General features: G+C 34.2%; 1 protein-coding gene across 5 annotated transcripts in view; it reads left to right on the forward strand.

The window, feature by feature from the left end:
* FAM13A (family with sequence similarity 13 member A) overlaps positions 1–14,999 on the forward strand; it is a 196,013-nt gene that overhangs the window by 107,107 nt on the left and 73,907 nt on the right. For all 5 annotated transcript variants that reach the window (XM_074275303.1, XM_074275302.1, XM_074275298.1 and 2 more), the window contains one exon: positions 4,862–5,009. In XM_074275303.1, coding sequence (XP_074131404.1) covers positions 4,862–5,009 — 148 coding nt within the window. The remainder of the gene's footprint in view (positions 1–4,861; positions 5,010–14,999) is intronic.

The raw sequence follows: 14,999 nt of genomic DNA on the forward strand, positions 1-14,999 counted from the left end.
CTTTAAATCTATGATCCTAAGGGAAAAGTAGAAAAAAAAAATGCTTTTTAAAGGCATTTATAAAAAAAAATAAATAATTCAAAAGACAATGTTATGCTATCTGGAAATGGACAGAAAGATTATATTCCTAATCCTTCTTGAAGTTTTGTTCCTAGTAATTCTTCCAATAGGATAGCTATTTAGTACAGTGGATGGCCCTCAGGTCAGGTGGATCTGAGTTCAAATCTAGATTCAGACAGCTAGCTGTCTGAATCTAGACAAATTATTTAATCCTGCTTGCCTCCATTTCCTCAGATGCTGCAAAAGGAAATGGCAAACTACTCCATTATCTTGGAGAAAATCTAAAATGGGGTCACAAAGAGTTGAATGTGACTGAATAACAATTTCTCTGTTGATGTTGGGTTTTGTTTTTTAAAATCACTTTCTCTTTAAATTAAGTTTTTATAATAAAATGTAAATTCAATACTAATTAGGAACTGCACAGAAAATTATTGCCTTAACCAAGAGATCAGATTATATAGGAATGACTAGGTCAAGAAAATGTTAAATTCCTTCAAAAATAGTTTTGCATTCCTTGTCCTTTATAAGCCTATTGCTTAGAGGAGCTTACAAATATACTTTTGATAACAATTAGCTCATTCATAATAAGAAAAATACTTTCTTATTTTCTTTTCCTTACCATTCCTTGAAGGGGGAAGGGCCTAGATATTAAGTAAGAAAGGCAATAGTTTTCAATTAAGATCAAGAAAAAATATCAATTAGGCCATCATGTGTCAAACAATTGACACCTAATAGTATATTAAACTCACCAACAAATATTTGAATGAAAGACTCCATTATTTTTCATACTAAAAATGCTAAATGATTAAGCAATTGAATTTGAAAAAAGATAAACTATCTTAACTGGATCCATTTCCAAGTCAATTAAATCTCAAAAGGATTCTGAAACCTTAAATTTCACATTTTTTCCAAAGTTTGATGTGTTACAAGCTTAAGTGTTTCTCCTTCCTCCAGTGTAACATTTGACTCTTCTCTTTTTGATGAATTGCTACTTTTTTTACAAGTTGTATTGTGTTAAGTGTTATATCTGATTGCATTTTCCTGTTTGATGAATTGTACTTTAAACACTCTCCAACACCCACATTCTGTGAGGTCCTCCCTCAGTTGCCTCTTCCTTCTGATTGGAAAGCTGGAGAGCAGAGCAAGAATTCTTTATAGAAATTTTGAGGATTAAATGAGTTGTCCAGCTAATAAGTAGCATTAAGGATCTGAATTCAGGTCTTTTCACTTCAAATTCAACACTTTAACAAAGTCTTTAAATGTTAAACCAAGAAGTTTGTATTTCAGAGTCAACAGAGCACCATTGGAACATCTTGAACAAGAATGTAGCGTGGTTCAACCTGTACTTTTAGAATATCACTTTGTCAGCTATATGGAGGATAGATTATGGTGAAGAGAGATGTAGAGGCAAGAAAGCCAATTAGGAACCTATTACAATAAAGTTGTTGAGAGATGATAAGGGCCTGAGCTCAGTTGCTGGCCAAATGAGTGGAAAGAAAGGGACAAATAGGAAAGATGTTGTGAGAACAGAATCAATAAGTCTTGATAAGTAATTGTATAAAAGGGAGTAGAAATAGGTTAGTTTGAAAACCTGGGTAACTAGAAGAATGATGGTACTTTATACAGTAGTAGGTAAGTTAAGAAAAAGGGATAGATTTAGAGAGAAAGATAATGAAGTTCATTTGAGACATGCTGACTTTGAGATGCTGTTCAGGTGGGGATAACCAGCAAGTAGTTGCTAATGCAAGATAGGTGCTCAAGAGACAAAAGATGAAGACTGGTTATAAGGTTTAGAGATACTAATTGGACTCATGGGGGAAAGTGTAGAGAGAGGGTATAGAGAGAGAAGAGAAGGGAGCAGATAAATAACAGTAAGATCAAGAGACAGTTAGTGTCATCCTTTGTATCTTAAAAGAATTTTTATGTTTATGTCAAACTATTCTGTTTCAAAAGATCTATTGTTTTAGTTATTTCAGTTTGTTAATACTGTTTTCCTATTTTATGTTCCCATACTTGAAAGTAATAAAATTGAATTTCCTTCAAAATAATCTATAATTCATATAGTTATCCATTTAATTGGCATTCTCCAATTGGAGCTCCCCAAGTTCCAATTTCAAGTTGGACTCATAGAACTAGAAAGGACTTCAAAGTTATCTTATCAATTAACAAGCATTCAATAATTGCTAAGTGCTGGAAGTTATCAAAACAAAAATGAAACAGTCCTGGTTTGCAATCTTTCAAAGAGAGAGGCCATAAACATATATGAGTGTATAAAATAGATAAAAGATGATGAGAGGTAGAAGAGTAAATAGGAAAAACTTATGTAGACAGGTGGTTTGTGATCTGAGTCTTAAAGGAAGCCAGAGATTTAAAGAGGTACATTCCAGGCATGGAGATGAGTTCTGCAGAGCCATAGAGAAGGAGTATGGAGGACCAAGAGTGAGGAGCAATAAGAATGGAGATATGGGTCAAGCTGGAGCTGTGGGAGAAGGTGGACATGACTTCACTTAGTTCCGTTTCCAACATATTACAACTAATTATAGTTTCTGTAGTAATTTGTGGCACTTGAGAAAAAAAAAACTGTCTTAGGAGCAAATGACCTGGATTCAAATTCTACTTGCTATTGTGTGGCTTTAAATTACTAAAGTGCTCGAGCCTCATCTATAAAATGATGAGGTTCTACCAGATGGTTTCTAAGATGCCTTCTAGCTATAAAGTTGGGATCCTCTAGTTACAAAACATATATTTTCACATTTAAGCCTAACAATAACACTATGAGCACATCAGGTATTGTTATACCATTTTACAGATAAGGAACCAAAAACTTAGGAAAGTGATGTAGTTTGGCTACAAATAGCTCATCATTGGCAGTATTTGGTTTTAGAACCAAGGATTCTGACTTGAAGGACAGTTTACTTTCCAGCATGCCTCAGCTGCTTCTCTATGTACAGTTAAAAATAGATAAAAAGAAAAGAAATGGCAAATAAAGAGCTCCAGAAATTACAGAGGCAGTTTTTCCACATTCAACTTCACTATTTTCTTTAAATTGTTGTGGCTTCACAGTGTCTGCTCCCTCCACCTCCCACAGCATGCAGCATATTCCAAAAACAAATTGAAATTCTTCAGTATTGGTTTGGATAATGGTGTTTTGACTGCAAAAAATTTTTCACATAAACAAGATACTATACTTTGAAAAAACCACAACTGAAATATACTTCTTGTTTTCATTTTAATGAACGTGTCCTAACGTAAAAGGTATTTTTCCTTTATTGAGAAAACCCTCATATGTTTTATACATCATCAAGCTATTAATAGTTTTATAAGGTAATATGTTAATTCTGGTTCTCTGCTAATTTTTGAGGTGGTCCAGTGATCATTTTGAAATCATCTCATAGAATAAACAATTTATATCATGAATAAGAATGTTTTGGGGGAGTTTATTTTTCATTGGACTGAGTGGAGAAGGTCTCTTAAAGCTACAAAGTAATTGGTGTCTGCTACTCTTTCTGTTTGACAATCCCATCTGATTATATGGGATTTGGTCCCTGATTCTGTCTCTCTCTCCCTCTACTCTCAATCACTCTTCCTCTCTGTATTTCCTTCTCCCGCTCATGCTCAGAGGTCTCTCTCTCTTCTCTCACACATATATGGACTGATGACAGTCTGGTTCACCAAAGAAAATAATACTTCTCAGGAATCATTTCCTAAAAAAATCAGAGCCTTTATTCCCCTAGTAATGTTAACGTAAATTAGATGGTTTAATGTAGTTTGTCAAGAAAAGTCATGTTTTATTATCACGAGTTTTTCTTTTCCAATTTTTTGGGTTTTTTTAGAATTTGATTTGGCTATGATTTTTTTTTTTTTAAAGAAACTACCTTAAGAAACTTAATGTATTTCAGTCCGTGTACAAATTCTTTCGTTACGATAAAAGTAAAGTAGATGGAATATTCGGTGGATAGAGGAAATAAATGACAATTTCATGTTGCAAGATATAAATCATTAATCAGCGGCCTGACAACTCCTCACTTTTATTATAAGGGGTTAAAAAAGAGAGAGAGAGAAAGAGAAAGACAGTCTCTCTGCAGATTTGGCTCTTGACCAGATTGTGCGCTGCTTCCAGCTGATACGCCAAACCCCACTACTATTTAAATTTGCGCAACATCGCTTTAACCCAGAGCTCCTCCATAAATAGTCCTGTTCTCCCCCACGCCCAGCTAGAAAACAAGCAAAGGAAATCAGAGAATGGACAGCCTGCAGTTTCGCCGGCACTAATTGAGCTAAACCGGCCTGGCCTGCGTAAAAGCTTTCTCGTTCACAGCCTAAGATCTTAGCTGTCCGGGACTGTTTACCTCTTGGGGCTAGCAAGACGTCTTTGAAGAGAAGCCGTGTTGCTACTGCAGCCTTAGCAACAGTGAAAGCAGTTTCTTTTTTTGTTTGTTTACAATCTAGGGGAGGCATCCTCCTTTAAGAAACTAGCAACTCCCTCCCCTCCTCCCTTCCCTACAATCAATATTCATGACTGTCAGCTGCATTCAACTATCAATAGGAGCTGCCTTTCGCTTTAGAAGCTTTACGTAGCTTTAAGAGGAAGCAAAAGTTCGAGGAAAAGAATATGGGTATATGGTATTCGAGGGGAAGTGACTCTAAGCAGCATTTAGGGGCTCGTCCAGCAAGGATTCTGATTTTTGTGTTTGCCCTCCATGCAACTACTATTTGAAAGCTTTCAACCTAAGAGAAAAGACCTTGTAGGCATCTTTTGGTTTGTCTTGTGCATTACAATTTTGCGTGGGTGTTATTGCAGATCTTCACCATGAAGATTCAGGAACATCCAAGCCTCCCCGAAACTAAACTCCAGAGAAACCAAGACACGGATGTCCAGGAAGATAGCTTTGTCACTGAAATGCCTCAGTTGGACTTGACCACTTTGTGTAATGAGAACAGCTGGGAAGGTACAGTGGTGCAATGTTTTCTTGATTGTTTTTGAAATAGCTTGTGCATACCACTGGGGAGAAAAGACGGGACTGAATAAGAATCAATGCACTTATGTTAAATTACATAAAACGATAGAAAAACTATTTTGGTCTAAATGCAAAAATGTCACTGATGATATTTCCCAGTATAGAATTATCTGCATATTGTTTTATTTCTGAAAAAATGTTCTTTTGCATGTACCGTATTGCAGCTCAGGATACCGAGGAGGAGGCAGCCTCCATTTATTTATTCCTTTTATAGTAAGGCCTTTTTTCCCTCCCCTCATTGCAGAAAACTGTTTCCTCATCCATATGAGACCCCCTCATTACCAGTACCAAAAAAAAAAAAAAAAAAAAGTAGTTTGTTTTTTTTTTACAGAATTTAAATAAAATTCTAAATCAAACTGAACTCAGCATTGTAATTCTCCAATCATCCGCCTTGTGCATCCATGAGAATAACACATTTTAACAATTCTCCAAGATACAGTAAAAAGTATATTTAATGTAGAACTTTCCTGAGGAAGGGACTTCTTCATTCTTTGAAAAAACATATCCCAGTTCTTTACTCTCATGAATATCATTTGAGAATGTAGGGATCTAAAATTCAGTCAAAAAAAGTGGTATTTTCTTTGCTTCAAGGTTTAATGCACCGAATTTTTTCCCTTTAATTTTATAAACAGACTTTTACTCATCAAATACAAGTGAGTTTGAAATTCTTCATTTCATTATTAGTGCAATTTTAAAATTTACTTTGCAAGTGATTATTAATGATGACATTAAGAGATTAGAGGTCAGTTAGCTCCTTAATCATGCATAAACTGTTGGGGAATTTGTGTATCACCATATTTTACTGTGCCATTGATATGTGTTTCTGTACATGTGCATTTGTGTGCAAGACAGACTAAGACAGAATGAATGAGATTATTCAATTATGTATTTAATTTATGTTTTTATGTTATATATTTAATATGAAAAAGAAGGGAGACGAGGTTTATTCTAGTATCATTCATAAGAATGATCTAGCATAGAGTGATACGTTATGGCATGAATGTCAGGCCACAAATCGCAATTACTTAAAAGTTATATATTTAATAGGAAAAAGAAAGGAGGATTATTCTGGTATCATTCAGAAGAATGATCTAACATAGTGATGTGTTATGACATGGATGACAGGTTACAAATCAAAATTATTTAAAAGAGCGCCTCTCAGTTTTGTGATTCTCCAATTTCCTTTTTCCTTATCCAACTCTTTATGTTAATTATCCTAGATGATAGAAAATAAAGAAAGATCCAGGCCAAACAGAAAAGCAGCACCATACACACCCATGACTTCACTGAAGTTGGGAGTGGAAAAGGAAAAAAAAACAACAAAACACTTCTTACTCTACCTTTCCTTTTCAGAAATGTAACCCATTCCTTCTTAACCAGTATTCAAATCTGAGGCATAATTTTGTCAACTTCTGATACCTTGAAGATAAAACAAAAACTGCAGGCTTTTTTTTTTTTTTTTTTTTTCAATTTGTCAATTCAGAATCTGAATTCTCTAATCCAAGTAAAACTGCATTTTGATTAGAAATAATCAGATACGTTATTTGCCTGAAATGGCAAAAGAAAAAGTCCAGCAGCTGTAGCTTTCTTCTGTAAAAGTACTAATATACCCTAAAAATGAAAACTTTAAAAAAAAGAATGTCTTGTTTTTGGAGTTGCAAAATATGGTAATCTACCTGTTTCATTAGAATGAAGGGGGGAGGGGGGAGAGGAAGGAACGTTTTTCTGTGTCATGAGATTTTTTTTTGTCTGAGTTCCAAACATCAACCAGTGGTTTAATAATTCACTCTGAAGGGAGGAGGTTGTGTTTTCTTTTCCCACCTCCTAAACTGGATGCAATTTACCTTGCTCTTATCTTAAGCATACACTTGTGCTATCTTCCAACATGAGGAGAATATGAAATTTTATTCAAAGCCAATAAGTTATGGTTATCACCTTATGCAAAGAGTATAAGATGATTGCATCATAGGGATCATAGAATCACTAATCTAGTTCCAGAACTAGAAAGACCACAGATTCCACCTAGAATAATGTCACTTTGCAGATGAGGAAACTAAAGCTCAAAGTGGTTGATTTGCCCAAATTAACACAACAAGGGTAGTAAGAATCAAAAATTCTTGAACCCAGTTCCTCTGACTCCAGAACCTACCTCTCCCTCCCTCCCTCCCTCTCTCTCTCTCTCCTCCCTCTCTCTCTCTCTCTCTCTCTCTCTCTCTCTCTCTCTCTCTCTCTCTCTCTCTCTCATCCCAATCATTTATATATTTTTGTTTTTAATTGTATTAATACTTTTTATATCACCTACATTTTTCCTTATATGTATTTCTCTTTCCTCCCCCCCAAGAACCATCCTTATAGTAAATAGTTTTTAATAAAGAAAAAAGGAAAAAATTCAGCAAAATCAGTTAATACATCAAAAAAATCTGAGAGTATATATTCCATATCTGTGGAAATATTCTCCTCCAAACTTTGCTAAGGAATTAGAGAAAGTATCTTCTTATACCTGTGCTTTCGGACAAATTTGTTCTTTGTAATTTTGCAGTATTCTTTCTAAAAATTATTTAGTAGTTTTTCCCATTTTCATTATAATAGTGCACTTTTTTTCTTGACTCTGATTAGTTTACATTGCATAAGTTGATGTAAATCTTTTTTTCTCTGGTCCTCTGTATTCATTACATTCCTTATGTTATCAAGTACAGTAATATTCTATTATATTCATGTGCCACGGTTTGTTTAACCATTCTTAAATCACTTGGCATCTAGTTTGTTTCTAAAAATGTTTTACTATAAAATATGCTAGTACTCTAAATATTTGTTATTATCAAATAATAATAGCTATCATTTACATTTACAAGGTTCTTTACATATATTATTTCATTTGATCTTCACAACAATCCTTAGAGTTGAGGAAATTGAGGCTTAGGAAGGTCAAGTAATTTTGCAGGATCATACAATTAGTAAGTACTACAGGCTGGATTTGAACTCTGGATTTCCTCTTCCAGGTCCTGCATTGTATCGGCTAACTGCCTGTTTTGGTATATATGGAACCTGTTTTTTTTTTTTTTTTTTTCTATGACCTCCTTGGTATATATTTCTAGTTGTGTAATTTCTGAGTCAAAGGTTATGAACATATTAGCTGTTTTATTTGCATAAGTCCAAATTGCTTTACAGAATGATTACACACAGCTCTGTAAACAATGCACGTTTGCCTGCCTTTTTACAATCCTTCCAACAATAGTTAGTCTCACATTTTTTTTTATCATATTTGACATATTTTTCTAAGTATGAACTTAAATCTCAAGATTGTTTTGATTTGCATTTCCATTATTATTAGTGATTTAAAGCATTCTTCATATGATTATTAATAGTTTTGAGAACTCTTTGTTTATATTCTTTGTCTACTGATCTATTGAGATCATTGTCTTTTGGTCTTATATATTTTTTTCTTTTTTTGCTTAGGCAATTGGGGTTAAGTGACCTTCCCAGAGGTACACAGCTAGAAAGTATTAAGTGTCTGAGACCAGATTTGAACTCACATCCTCCTGACTTCAGGGCTAGTGCTCTATCCAGTGTACTACCTAGCTGCCCCTATATATTTCTTTAATTTGTCTATACATTTTAGTTATTGAACTACCCAAGAAATTTAATATGAAAATTTTTTTTCTCTTCCAACTTGTTCCCTTCTTATATTGGATGCCTTTTTGTGTGTGTGCAATTGCTTTTCAATTGTAACCGATTATTCCTGTTTTATTTTTTTATTTTTTTGTCAAGTCCTGTAAAATATCCCTTTGGTAGTTTGATAACACATTAAAACTATAAATCAACTCTAGTGGTATTTCCCATCTTGATTACATTGGCCTGGCCCATCTATAAGTATTGAATATTCCTTCAAGTATTAGACTGTTTTTTTTTCTTTTAGAAAAATTGTTATTAATTTTCATCTAGTATTAAATATGCTTTAGTAGATTACTCCTCTCCCCAAATAAATGCGTTTTGTAGTTGTTGGAATTGGATTTGCTTTTTTTATTATTGCCTCTTGGATTTTATTATTACTGTATAGAAATGCTGTACATTTCCATATATTTCTTTTATAAGTCTGGAGCTATTACTTGTCTCATTTAATATCTTTGCTGATTTCCTAAGAAAACCTAAGTCAAACATCATATCATCAATAATTTTTTGCCACATCATATAAGACTGTCCCCTGAGTCTAGAAATTCTTGGTTGCTATCCCCATGCCTGGAATTATTTTGACCTTTTCATCTCTGTCTCCCAGCTACTCTAGTTTCCTTCAAGTCTCAATTAATACCCCTTCTACATGATCTCTCTTAATAGTCTTTCTTGATCTTCCTTAATCATCTCACTAACTTATTTAACAGGATGATATCAGAGGAGTTTGGGTCATAAAGCTGACATGTGACCTTCCCTGAGTTCCTATCAAATGAATTAGTCATTTGAGGCTCATGAATGGGTATAACCTACCAAATTCAATATCAAACTACCATGCTGAGTTCATACTGGGGGAGGGGGGCCATGAGGTTTGATGGATGTGGAGTGCTAGAAATGGCAATGAGGTTAGGGAATGAGATGCTTTGGACAGAGTCGGTGAGAGGCAGAGCATACTTGGATGTGCTGGATTGGCTTTGTGTACACTGATATAAGCTACGCTGACACCATATGCTTGAGAGATCAAGTGGATAAAGCCAGATTTTATTATCTCTAATTTATCCTCTCTATAGCTTATTTGTATCTAGTTATTTATTGATTGCCTTCCCCAATAGATTCTGAGCTCCTTTAAACCTGGGTTTTTTTGTTTGTTGCTTTTCTTTGTATCTATAGTGCTTAGCCTAGATCCTAACAGATAACAGGGGCTTAAAAATACTTATTCATTAACTAACTAACTGATTGTAAGGCCTATTTCAGTGGGATTAATGTTATTATAATAATAATGTTATAGAATTAATTATTCTAAGTGAAAATTTATACACCAGTAAATATTATAATATTGTATGCTAACCTTTGGTTATTCCACTTATTCAAAACACAAATGATTTCAATTTCCTTTATTCTATTCTGACTTGGGTAAAATGAGACCCTAGAAGAGTTATATATAAAGTCAGCTGTGTTCATGACTTCTGTCTATGGAATAGATTCATAAAATAGATGAGAATTCATCATAATTTGCACCAAGAAGGATATTTGTGAAACGGTTTGTACTCTTGTCCCCAGTTAGAGAGCAACATTCTTTAACAGTTGACTGGAAGGGGAGCTCTTAGATATGGGTCCTATTGTACCCTCATACTGCATACAAAGGAATACCTAGCTATATGAGGAGAGGGTTGACCATAGGTATTTATGAGAAATAATATTAAATCTGGCAAATGTTTTCTTTAATAATGTATATTTAAGAAAATCACAAACATAAGGTGGGGGCAGGGTAAGGTTTGCTATTTTTTCTCATTGAGCTTTATTTCTTTCAGTGATCCTGCACATTAAAACTGCATGCCCTTACTATAACATATGGTCAAATGTATTTACCAATTTGTCCATTTGGACAGAAAGCATATTTTATGATCTTACAGAAAGGAACTGCAGATATGGCTAACACCAGTTGCTTTGCTTGTGCCACAGCCTTGGGATCACTACTATTTCTCCCTTCTCCTTTTTTTAAGAGTCCCCCATCTCTCTGCAAAAACTGACCTTTATCCCAACTTATCTTACTGATCTCTTTCCAAATTCCCAAAGAACTACAAATCCCAAGGGTTTTGTGACTAGCCAAGGGTGGTAATAACACAAGTATCTAGGATTTGAACTATAATCCTTTGATTCCAAATCTAGAATTCTTGTAGTTGAATAGATAAATTGCAGGGTTCCCCCCCCCCACCCCAGCTGCCCTCATCAGTTTTTCCTCTGTTTCTTTTGATCTACTGTTGATATTATCAGGGGAACGAATTTTAAGTGTGAAAAAGCATTGCTCAGGTGGACAGATTTTAAGTGTGGGGAAAAAAAACATTGCCTATACCATAACTTTGTAGCCAGATGCCCAACGAAAACATAAATTCTATTTTTAATGACAGCTTTTTTTTTTTTTCAAAATACATGCAAAGGTAGTTTTCAACATTCACTCTTTCAAAACCCTGTGTTCCATATTTTTCTTCTTCCTTCCCCACCTCCCTCCTCTTCTAGATAGCAAGTAATCCAGATTAAACAGAAAACATAAATTCTTACTATGAGGTGTTTGTCCTTAGGAATTGTGATCCAAATAGTAAAACAAATTTGAGCTCCTTGTTTTTACTGAAATAAGACAAAAACTCATTTTGAAGCTAAAAATCTTTTTTATTATACTTTGAAATAACTTTCCTGGAAAAAAACTTGTGCTCATTATTACAAGCATACCTGATATAAAACAGGATCTTGCCCTTATCAGAAATCTTAAAAGACTTAATGGTTAATGAATCTCAAAAGCTCACAGAAGCAACGTAGCACTCAAGAAAACTGAATTTGAAGCTAGAAGGTGATAGTTTGATCCTAAATCTACAATTTGCTACCTATGTAACTTTGGGTAAGTTTATGAGCCCATTTTCTTCATTATGTAAACTAAGGGGATTAGATAACCTCAAATCCCTTCTAGTTCTTTATTTTTATTTTTTAATTTAATTTTTAAATTATGGGATAAGACAAGCAATTCCTTAATATTGTATAATAAAAACCGATTACACATGATACACAAATCTGCTATATACAATTTGCTATTCTTTTTAAGTATATGATAAAATTATCATGTAAATTTTCTTTTTCCTTCCCTCTATTTCTAAATCTATATTTCTATAATCAAAGTTGGATTATGATTTTTCCATTTATTCTGGGTATGATACTGGATGTCACAATCTCACTCAATTTGGCAGGCCAGTACCCAGTGATGGATAACTATTCTTCTTCTTGGAGTTTTAAGGATAACCCTGGATTTCTAGTACTATGATTTATAAGCCTGAGCTAGTACAGTAAAATTAGTGGACCAGATTGAAATAGCATTTATAAAGAATATTTACTAATGTGGTGTAGTCAAAACAGTTGTTAGAAAACATCTTCGCCATTCTCTCCCACAGTCAAGGACACAGACTTCCACAGTTATGCTGAGATTCTTAGGTAAAGTGGCTTCAAACTTAGGGTACTGTGGTGGTGATACCCTTGTATAAGATCCATGAGGCAAAGTAGTAACTTACTAGTCCTGACATTCTTTGATGTGAGGGATCATATTTCCTAAAGCTTCTATCTCTTTCGGATGAATTAACTTCTTGGTAATTATCTCTGTCCATATTTATTCTTCAATCTCTGGTGGATTCACTTTCTTACTGATGGAGTCTCTCCATTGACATGACACTTAATTCTTTCCTCCCTTTTAAGCTCCACCATGAATCTTTACTTCCGAAATTTAGAGTTTTCTAAAGCTATTTCACTACTAAAACATTTCCAGTTGTAGGATATGTAAGGTGTTAAGGAAGGACTAGCAGCTCTGGTGTGAGGGCTTGTTGCCCATCAGTGAGGAAGGAGGATGTCTATCCCAAGCTTGAGAAGGCTTCTCCTGGGGCATGGGCAGATGCTGAAGTAACTCTGTGGAACTCTTAGAGTTTGGTCAGACATTGAAGACAACAGGGATCTGCAATCTGGATCATGGCCAAACCTCTTGACTTTTGTCTTGCTGCTGGTCTTGAATGACTGGTAGAGAGTGAGGTCCACAACTTTGTGCAACTCTGCCTCATTGAAATCCATTGCATCCCATGATGCCATTGGTCCTTTTTAAAAAGAATAAACAATAAACCTCTAGTTATAATAAGTCTCCAAGGGATGTAGCCTGCCCATTATGGTACCTTATGAGCTATTTCTTTCTTGACCTAATCAAAAAAGTTTGCACCTTGTAAAAAGATCATTGGGTATAGCCCATCTTGTTTACACATTTAAAATTTCATCATGTTCTTATGATTGCTTTATTGAAGTTGGGGTCTGGAAAATTATCCTTAAATAAGAACTAATATTTGAGTCTTTATTAAATTATATCTAGGTTGAAAAGAGAAGGAATATACTTACACATTTTTGTGTTTGTCCTGATTTACAGTTTTTCAGTGTTATCACATGCTGCATAGCAGATGGAGTTTTCATGCTTGGTCTACAAAGCTGATTAATGATAACACAGTTGTTCTTGTTTCTTATAACTGAGACACATAACAGTTTAGTATTGTTATTTTTTAAAAGATAGTTTCATTTATGATCTCTTTCCAATATGGTATGCCTTATGAGCAAATGTACCCATGTGTCTGAATGGACTTCTGGTTTATCTTATCTCAAACCCATCTATAGCCACAGTAGGCAGCATAAAGACAAATTTTTGTTTGTCGTAAATGAAATGAGTTTTGTGAATAAATCTGATTAATAGTAAATAGGTAGCCTTAGAATTTTTTTTAGTTATGCAAACAGCACATAAACTAGTTTGATCTTTTGATCAAACTGTTTTCTTGATAGCTTAAGATAATCACATATTTGGCATGATAGAATCTGCTCCTTTCCCTCTGACACCTCTCTTTATGTGTCTCTCTCTGTCTCTCTCTCTTTTGCTGGATTCAACAGCAAACTAAAGGATTTAAGATCCTTAGGCTATGTAAGTGGAAATTTTAAACCAACTGGCATGTCCACATGCCAATACAAACACTCAGCTTCTCCTCTGCCAGTGCCCTCTGTCCCTGATAAATTTCTTTCCTCCCTTCCCCCTGGGTTGTTTTGCTCCAGCACTGCCCAGGAATTAAGTAATTGCCATATTACTATTTAATCTTTTCTTTCTCCTGATTAGACATTCTCTGTATTGCATTCTCAAAACAAAGTGCTTTATTATTGAATATAAGAAATTTTAGATACACCTATAGAATAATCTTGACCAATTTTGATAGTGCTTTTTCCTGAAACATTCATTTTATTTCTATCCTTTCTTCTTCCTTCTTTTCTACTTTCTTCAGATAATCTAATATTTTATTGGGTACTTGTATGGTAAATCATTATGCTAGGCTCTGGGGGGATGAATACAAATTCATCCATAATTTGCAAACTAGTGATTTAAAATTTTTGTGTCATCTTTGTTTTCAAGAAGGAAACTAAAAAATACTTCACTCATCAAGAATGAAAAACCAGCTTGCCCAGTTTTGACCTGTTTACACTTTGGTCTGTAATACTTTTGAGCATTATATTACATTGTAGGCCAAAGTCTACAACAGAACTAAGTCTCACATACACCATGCTTTATTAGTCACAGGTTTGTGAGTGTTATAGAAAACAAACTATATCCAATAATACTATATTCTGTGTTAGTCTTCTCTTATGAAACAGACAGGAGTCTATACTTATCAAACCACTTATTTTTCCAAACAAGTTATAATAACATATTCTCATTAGGTAAAGCTTTTGTGCAGAACCTGCTAGCGTCAAAGTAGCCCAAAATGCAAGTGTTTCTGTGAATTAAAAAGACAATTTGAAATTTAAGGTCAAAAAATAGTCTTTGTGGTCATATTCACAAATGCACATAGAACATTCCTGATTTCATGAAGTAATTGTAAAACCTAGTCTCATATTTTAATAGGTTATCAGTCATTAAAACTAGGACATCATATGGTTTCTTTGAAAAGACGGTCCTTGAGGATCACTTTTATAGTATGTAGATATAAAATTAAAATATGGGTCAAAAAAAAGATTCTATATAAAGGAAGTTTGAAGTTCTTAAGAAAAATTATACAAAATTGTCCTTTGTCACAGTGAGGCTCTTTGAGATCTTTTTTATTTAACTGGAGGGAGTGGTAGATCTAGGGAGGTCTTAATCAATTTCAGGAGGTCCTCAATCAACTTGATAAAATTACAGGACATGAACCTTTCTTTGGAAGCATC

Source organism: Sminthopsis crassicaudata, chromosome 6 (assembly GCF_048593235.1).
Source record: "Sminthopsis crassicaudata isolate SCR6 chromosome 6, ASM4859323v1, whole genome shotgun sequence".
Lineage (NCBI taxonomy): Eukaryota > Metazoa > Chordata > Mammalia > Dasyuromorphia > Dasyuridae > Sminthopsis > Sminthopsis crassicaudata.